The sequence below is a fragment of the Plutella xylostella genome, chromosome 25 (genome assembly GCF_932276165.1).
Source record: "Plutella xylostella chromosome 25, ilPluXylo3.1, whole genome shotgun sequence".
In the NCBI taxonomy this organism is placed as follows: Eukaryota; Metazoa; Arthropoda; class Insecta; order Lepidoptera; family Plutellidae; genus Plutella; species Plutella xylostella.
Genome location: NC_064005.1, coordinates 4,939,087 through 4,947,330, shown reverse-complemented (window position 1 = coordinate 4,947,330; position 8,244 = coordinate 4,939,087). Strand labels below are relative to the sequence as shown.

The following is an 8,244-nucleotide window of genomic DNA, read 5'->3' as shown; positions in this document are numbered from 1 at the left end:
GAAAGTTGGCTGATGAATTTAATTTATTTCAACTTGCCTACTAGTTGTTAAGTGGCGCCATCTGTAATTAGCCTTGCGACGAAAATATAAACTAAATCTAAAACATAGATTGCATGAAAAGGAATAATTTAACTAAGTAGCTAACTGAAGAATACGATATCCTTTGCAATACAAATTTAATGCTCTATCGGTTGGTATAGGTATATGCGTTTTGCCCTTAACTTTGTTAAACTGTTGCTATAACTACGAGCCTTTGTAACTACCTAGTTAGTTACGTTACTAAAGTTAAGGTCATGAAGAAAATTTTACAACATTAATCAATAACAATTCTTATGTAAACTAAACATATAAGTACAAGTTCAATCTTACTAATTATTGTTCTTAATCTAACTTAAACTTAAAACAGCTACAGTTAAATTGTGAACACAGCAAAATAGGAAACCACGGAAACAATGTCGACAACAGAACCGTTCCCTAAGTTTGTAACCTACTTTCACATAAAACTTATTTCCTCTTTACAATACAATGGCTCATAGCTTCAGTGTTTTCGCTAACTCATGTGTAAAAGTGCCCGTGGACCCGGTTACTAAAATGCCTAAAACTAGTCACGATCGGAAGGAGAAAACTCTAGTGGGAGCCAGTTCTATAGACTCTGAATCCATCACCAGGTACTCACTGTCTCCCACGGATATGGAAGCAGATAAGTTAAAAGAATTCTATCGCAGTATCCCAGATTATAATGAAATTGACCATCTACCACCAGAAGAGTTTTACTCCACATTAAAACTTCTTAGAGAAAAGAAGAAGCTAATGCTTGAGCGCACTATTGATAATGTTACGGATTTACATAGGCCAGAGCACATCCATTTAGAAAGTATATTATACAGAGGGGAGGAAGGTATAATACCTTCTTCTGTTGCTAACAAAAAGGTCAAGACAAAGTTTAATCAAAACCAGAGGAGGAAATATTCAGCTGATAAAATAGAAATTAAAAAAACCACCTTAGCAGGGGAGAAAAATAATGAATCTGAAAAGATTCCGTCAATCAACAGCGTCAATGGGACATGTATGAAAAGGGAAACAAGAAACCCAAATTTAAATGACGACAAAGAAAACGATTTCAGACTTATTTCCCCAAAAAAGAACGAAGTTATCGATAAAAATATGAATAAGAATGAATCAAAACCAAAAAGAAATCACTCTGCCTGCTCCATATCCTGGAATGACAATAAGGTGGACAGGAGAGATGAGATCGATGTTAAATTTAACCAGTATTTTGACGGGAAAAATTACGCGTCGAGAAAAAAGAATTTCGATGACGAATTTAAAATTCGAAGCATGCCTTCGAGTCCTCTGAGGCACATGCGCTCCGGATCACCTCTAAGGAGACGAAAAAGTATCACCATACCAAAGGCGTTTAAAATGACTGAAAGGTGGGTAAATCCTAATCCATTTTATGGATGTACGGTCAGCTGTATAAGTACTCGTAGCTATAGGTACCTACTTACACTTTGGTTCCTTGTCAAAACTATTATAGCAACATAACAAACTGACAATGTTCTAATAGGCAGTTTGTGAGTTTGACAAGGTACAAAAGTGTGAGAACAGCTACTATGCAGCTGACTGTACATATTTACCAAAAGGATAATTAAATATAAATCTAATTATTTCTAGGGATGAGGAGGATCGAATTGTGAATGAGCTTCGCTGCATCCGCAAGTCCCTATCCGACGACATGCTGCATCGGAAGAGAGACCGGCAGTGCTTCCGCGCCAGACCCGTGCCCATTGAGTCCAGGATACCGCTCTACGACAAAATACTCGAAGACCAGGCCATGAGGTTCTATACCAGGAGTGCACTCATTCACACCGTATGCTTATTTTTTTAGATAACACTCTTTTGTTGGTTTTATTTTAATTAGTCTTAAGCTAAGCATAGTATAGAAGTTCATGTTATATCAGTTCGCTTTAGTATCTATGTTGTATAGTTTATGTTAGTACCTATATAAATTATACCTACCGATCCTTCTCTTCTCTTCTGGTACTTATTAGTATGTAGGTAGGTACATCAATCATTATGACTCTTCGGAAAACCCGCTGCACAAAACGATAAGCATAAATGTGCTAACAGAAAAAATAGCAATGAAAAAATATTAGGTACTTATTGTAAATCTGCTCACACACTCTATCTGACTCACAACGGATACGAATGTATGTATAGGTACCTACAAATCACGTGGGCCAAACCACATACCTATTTCCTTTCAGGCGAGCTATAACGAAGATAAACAGCGAAGCGGAGTTACGAGCTCAGATGAAGCCCTTCAACTTCACGAAGCGCGAGGAGAAGGGCCTTCAGGTCCAGCCGGGGGTGTGCCAGCGCGCCGTGCAGACCGCGCCCAAGGTCAAGAGGAAGAAACGCTTCCGAGCCAGGCCCGTGCCCAAGAACCTGTTCTCCAACTACGTGTTTGATAAGATGAAGGAGGATGAGTATTTCAGGTTGGTACCTATATGGTTTGGTCACATACTATTCGAGGGTCTGAAACTATTTTACAGGATGTTGAAAAAAGGGTATACTAAGCCGAAACATACATGTGCAGCATGTTATATCTTAGCCCGAAAATTATATGTATATCTATGTAGGAGCGAAGTGCAATCGGTATCATCTTCAGTTCTTCAGCCAATCACAGTTCAATGCTCAACATTGAATTTTATAGGTACCTAAGTATATCAGTGTCTCTTAAACCAGTTTTCTTCACAACAGAAGCTTCAACCGTCGCATCAGAGCGGAGGAGATGCTACGCACGGCTAGCCTGCCCGGCAGCATGGCCACCAGGGACCGCAGCCGCCTGTCGACCCCCGCGGCCCACAGCGACCTGCCCATCGACCCCTCCCCGCCCTGCCCCTCGCCCCCCGCCTCCTTCGACAGACACAGGGCCAAGAGCCCCGCGAAGGAGTGGAAGAAGCGAGAGAAGAAAGAGTTCATAACGACTAGCCCGCAGCCGTTTCATTTGAACACGGCTGAGAGGGCCGCTAAAAAGGTGAGAGCAAAGTTTTTCGAGTAAGTTTTTACTAGATTGAAGAATTTTTTTATTACCTTTATACCTATGAAAATCCAGTAGTATCTAAAAGGGTTTATACTCTATTTGCAGATGGAAGATCTCAAAAAAATATACCAAGAGAGCAAGTACCAGGAGAGCAAAAGTACGCCGAGCGTTGGCGATAGTGGGCCGGCGGGAAGCAGGACCTACTCTGCCCTGGAGCTGCGGGCGCACGCGGCCGGGCGCTCCAACCTGGCTGCGCTGCTGAGGGCCGAGGCTGTGAGGCGCCGGTTCGAGATGGAAGCCACCAGCCGATTGGCGGAGCACCGACGCAGGGTCGAGTTGAGGACAAGAGATCGCATTTTGAGATCCAATCCTGCGTGGCATCTTGTTAAGAATAAGTATGTTTTCATTTTCTAAATTTATATTATATAACTCTGTTTTCTCTTTCTCCTAATGTTTCTTTTGAATTTCAGTCACGAAGAGGACATAAAATTACGGCTGCAAACGCGGCGGGACGAGGAGAGGATGAGACGCGAGGAGTTTCTACACGAGATGGAGCTGATGTACGGACGGGTGCAGCAGCAGCCGATGCTGTTTGAGCGCTACTACGCCCCGCGCGCCCATGCTTCCCTGGTAGATTCCATTCAGCTCTCGCCAAGAAAACAGCGGAGACGCTCAAAGAGCAAATCCCACTACAATACTCCAAGTAGATCCCGTAAAGTTTCCATCAACGACACCGCTGAGACTATACAGGGGGATGTGATGGATTATCTAAATCGAATAGATAATGATAAGTATTCCGACTCGGAAGGCCTAGAAAGTTTAGAAGGCGGTAAATAATAATGCGACAGTTCGATTTGATAACGTGTATGTACAAAATAATAACAAATAACTTAGCGTAATTAATTAGTAGGTCCTATCATGTCAAAAAACTAAAATCACACTTTTGTAAAATAGTATTAAAATTTCTTGGTAGAATACAGTGTGGGATTAGACGAAATATAAATGAACTAAAGCTTGGAAACTGAAGTTGGTTTTATTTCCATACTTAGGTACCCATAACTTGACTACGCAACGTAGTACGTAGGTACTAAATAGTTCACAATGAAAAATTATTAACAAAATATTTTTTTTAAGTCAGCAGCTAATTTACTAAACTTATGAAGAAAGAAAACGAATGAAGTGGAGTAAAAGTAAGTATAACTACTAATTATTAAATAACTACCTAATCTACCTATAATACTTTATTTACTGTTTAATTAATTGGAAACATTTTCCTTTACGGCATTATTCATTAACGGATTTAAAATCATGAATTGCTACACCTAATATGCACACTCTTAACAAAGGAGGATCAAATAGTCACACGCACAAGCAATACCATTTCATCGGTAGACCAGACCGCTCCACCACGCTAAGGTTTCAGATTATGCTGGATCCAGTCCATGTAAGGAGTGACTCTGGTGTAAACACTGGGCACACCTTCCGTGCCGCACCTTTTCATTCCATAACTGGTGATTCCGAAGAGGAAGAAGTTGTTATATTTTTCCTCCACGACGGCCTTAATGAGTCCTCCGCCCGAGTCCCCGGCACAGGTGTCGTGGCCCTTCCGGCCGCCTGCACAGATGACTGTGTCGTACTGCTCTGGGGACATCTTGGGCACCGACACCTTGCAGATGTCTATGGGGACTGCACCGACGTCCACTTTGCGCAAGATGGACGCCTTGCCGCCTGGAACGGAGAGAAGAAAGGCTTTTAGGTTTGCGGTTGATGGTTATGCCATAGCCATGTTATCTCATCTCATACAGGGCCATAAAATATGTAAGCCCATATCAAGTCCGACATAAGCCATCGTGAAAAAACTAGTAGGTACAGTCTGGGGAAAAGAAACCTGATCCCTTATTATTTGGTCTGAGAGCCTGACTAAACGTTTAAAATCCGATTCGCACATATCAGTGTTGGTTTACCGGCACATGTCCGGCGCAGTTCAGTATCAGTGATAAATATTCTTAGATGCATTATCTATGATGACAGATCAATGCTTACCGGACTCGGTGCGGCCCCAGCCAGCAGTGCGGTAGGTGTTGCCCTCGAAGTAGTCCATGCCCTTTACGTACTCCGTCGTGGGCAGGCATATTGGCCTCACGAAATCTGAAAGACCGATATAAGTTTTAATGAGTTATTAACACAAGACCTAAGTAGGTATTACCTTAATAGATTTCTATAAAATTCAGTTCGATAGCTGATCGATAACATTGATTCTATGAAATTTTCTACGCTGGACAATCTTCGGACCGACTTTAATGAACACGCTTCATCGTAACACTATTTTAAACAAAAAATACTTTAAGTATAATCGGTCGAACGACGTTTTCACGGAGAATCCCTCCCGTGATAACGTCGCTCCGGATGGGCTGATTATAAAGTAGTAATTTAAAAAAGTTTTTATGTAGTAAATACAATGACTTTTGCTTACCGGTATAAGGAACGGTTCTATTCAGCCTCACGAGCGCGATGTCAGCCTTGGATATCACATCAGCGTCGAAGTCGGGGTGTACGATGATCTCCTCAATGTCCACGTCTATGGCCGGGTCACTGCAGTCGGTGCCCACGCAGTCCACGGCACTCTCCGTGTCCCACTCGCCTAGACGCACGGCTGCTCTGGAATGCAATATAGGCTCGTGTGAAGACTGTGAAGTGACAGGCTTACTACTGAATAAGAAGAACTTTTCATTGCTGAATTAAGTTATCCTACTAATGTGATAAATAAACGAGAAAGATTGTAAGTATGAATGGATGGATGTCTGTTAGTCTTTCACGGGAAAACGGTTGGACCAATTCATATTAAATTTGGCATTTAGTAAGTAAGCTACTTTACTACCTACATACTTTTTTTTTAAACTTTTTAAGGCAAAAGTGAAGGTTGCGCAAAAAGTATGTGTTTCATAGATAGCTGTTATTACGTTACGAGAAGTATTTGATATTTTTAATTCATCATTTATACTCGTACCTACCCGTACGTAGTTGATTCATATCATAAAAGTATAAATGAAAGGAACTCACAATTTGTACACCTTGTTTACCATGCAATGAGCTGCAGTCAACACATATCTCCTGTTGATGAGCGATCCCGCACAAGCATATATTTCTTTTTGATCTGAAATGTAACAATAAAAGGAAAATTATTTTAGCTCGACTCCGATAGGTTGGTAGGTAGGTAATCGATTAACGATTTGATAAGCCTAAACAACCGGATGGCGCACACCTTATTACTTTGTAACTCTGACTTTATGAGTGTATGTATGCGGTTAGTATGCGGATTTAATCCCGGGTTCGAAACCCAGGCAGACTGTTAAAAAACACAAAAAGATCACTATCTTCATAATACATACGTCATCTATAGATAAGAAACTAACTAACCTCCCTCCTTGACAAATTTGAGGCGAGCTATCCACGGGAACTCGTCAATGTCGGCCAAGTCGCCCCCGACGATCCTCTCATTGACTGCCGAGCTGATGCCACAGGTCTTCCTGCTGGGGAGCAACGTAGACTGGACCAGTCCTGCCGGCGGGTTAGCTTCCGTAGCCGGCGCCACCACGCCACTCATACCACCCAGAGTATCTTGAACTTCCGGTTGCTTCAGCACAATCAGTGGCGTTGTATACGAACTATTGCTCGCAATGGGAGTTGTGATGGCATTCTCTGATTCTGGTTTTAGTTCCGGAGTGGTCTGGTTGGTGACGGGTGCCACAGTGGTGGACTCGGAAACGTTGAATTGTATCGCGTCGGTCGACACGTCTGGACAACATACCTGGAATTATCGAAATGCTAGTAAGACTTTAAACAGTTAATTTAACTTCAACGCTAATCAGAGATTAAAGCCATACTTAAAAAGTGATTGCACATGGAAATACCTATCAAGCCACCAATGTTTTTATTTTTAGCAGAGGACAACGAACACAGCGGTAAAACAAGTTGTGTCAAATATAAATTACGTTGAGGTTAAATTCTGAGGATTAGTAGGACGATGCTAAATTTAGCTTTAGGACAGTAGATATAGGTACCTACTTATAAAGTTATCAGGTATATGTAACTACTTAGGTATAGTTGTTTTTACATTTCATTTGTTATTATTTAGAACGATAAGCATATCTATTTAGTTTCATAGATATTTTTATTTAGTGACATATTTAAAATGCTGTATAACTTTAGTGCCTTCAGACACCCATCTTATAAGGGTACTTACTAAGGGGGTATGTCGGTCGAAGCCACAGGTGATCCTCTGCAGGAAGGCGACGTCGTGGATCTGGAACAGCTGCTTGGCCAGCGCGCACGAGTTGACGGGGATGCACGTGCCATTCTCATTGTTCAGCAGGTTGCACGGTAGCGCCACAAATTCAGCTGGAAATTCATGTAAAATTGTAACGTAAGTATTCAATAACTCCACAACTTTTCATTTCACTTTTCAGGATTTTTACCCAACCTTATGCTGAAGTGTTCGGCTCATCACGCAGTCACCTGATCCAGATAGCCAGATGTAGAAAGAGAAAGTCCAAACGAAGCTGTCAACCGCACTTTTGACACATAAATTAACAACATCCAATGCGAAGTACGAATTTAAGGAAAACCCGAAGTGTTGTCACGAGTGCAATATTGTTATTAAACCTCTAATGGCAATTTACTCGTTTAAAACTGTGGCCAATTTAGTTAACAGTGGCAGTGTAGTTTAGGTGATGTGTGTGAACTTACGGGCTGATGTCGAGGCGAGAACTGTGAGCAACAACGTCGAAGTCGCAAAGCTGGTTATGAGTATAAACATGATAAGATCTGAGGCGGGGAGAGCGAGCAGACGACCTCGCACGGGCAGATCGCGCGTCACTATGAGACTACTCCACTCAGTACAAAGGTAGGTATTTAACAACACATAGCGCTCGCTACTCGGCTTTGGCTACTCGGAATCGGTCGCGCCGGACCCTGGGCATCACGCCCGGGTGCAGGGGTCAGCCGGCTGCCCCCGAGATCCCCCAAACCGTACTCGTAGGATTTCCCGGGCCCGGATACGACGATTTTCATTTGTAAACAACTGACAGTCGCTGAACTGTAAAAGCAATAGTGATTCATTCATTTCGTCGATGTTGTTTGATTGATGGCAACGTTATCAATTGGGTAGATTGAGCCGTTGGTACAGCGGGCAATTAGTT

The 8,244-nt window shown here is 42.1% G+C and overlaps 2 protein-coding genes across 2 annotated transcripts; one reads left to right on the top strand and one right to left on the bottom strand.

The window, feature by feature from the left end:
* The first annotated feature begins 342 nt into the window (after positions 1–342).
* LOC119690992 (protein FAM161A) lies at positions 343–4,067 on the top strand. The gene is made up of 6 exons (XM_038107175.2): positions 343–1,433; positions 1,675–1,839; positions 2,268–2,498; positions 2,764–3,040; positions 3,152–3,441; positions 3,517–4,067. Exons 1-6 carry the CDS (start codon positions 526–528, stop codon positions 3,881–3,883), a joined length of 2,238 nt encoding a protein of 745 aa, XP_037963103.2. The 5' UTR covers positions 343–525; the 3' UTR covers positions 3,884–4,067.
* On the bottom strand, positions 3,895–7,983 carry LOC119690994 (CLIP domain-containing serine protease HP8). The gene is made up of 7 exons (XM_048630156.1): positions 7,793–7,983; positions 7,290–7,444; positions 6,464–6,854; positions 6,107–6,200; positions 5,520–5,704; positions 5,090–5,194; positions 3,895–4,774 (listed from the first exon to the last, which is right to left on the bottom strand). Exons 1-7 carry the CDS (start codon positions 7,860–7,862, stop codon positions 4,458–4,460), a joined length of 1,317 nt encoding a protein of 438 aa, XP_048486113.1. The 5' UTR covers positions 7,863–7,983; the 3' UTR covers positions 3,895–4,457.
* Positions 7,984–8,244: the final 261 nt, after the last annotated feature.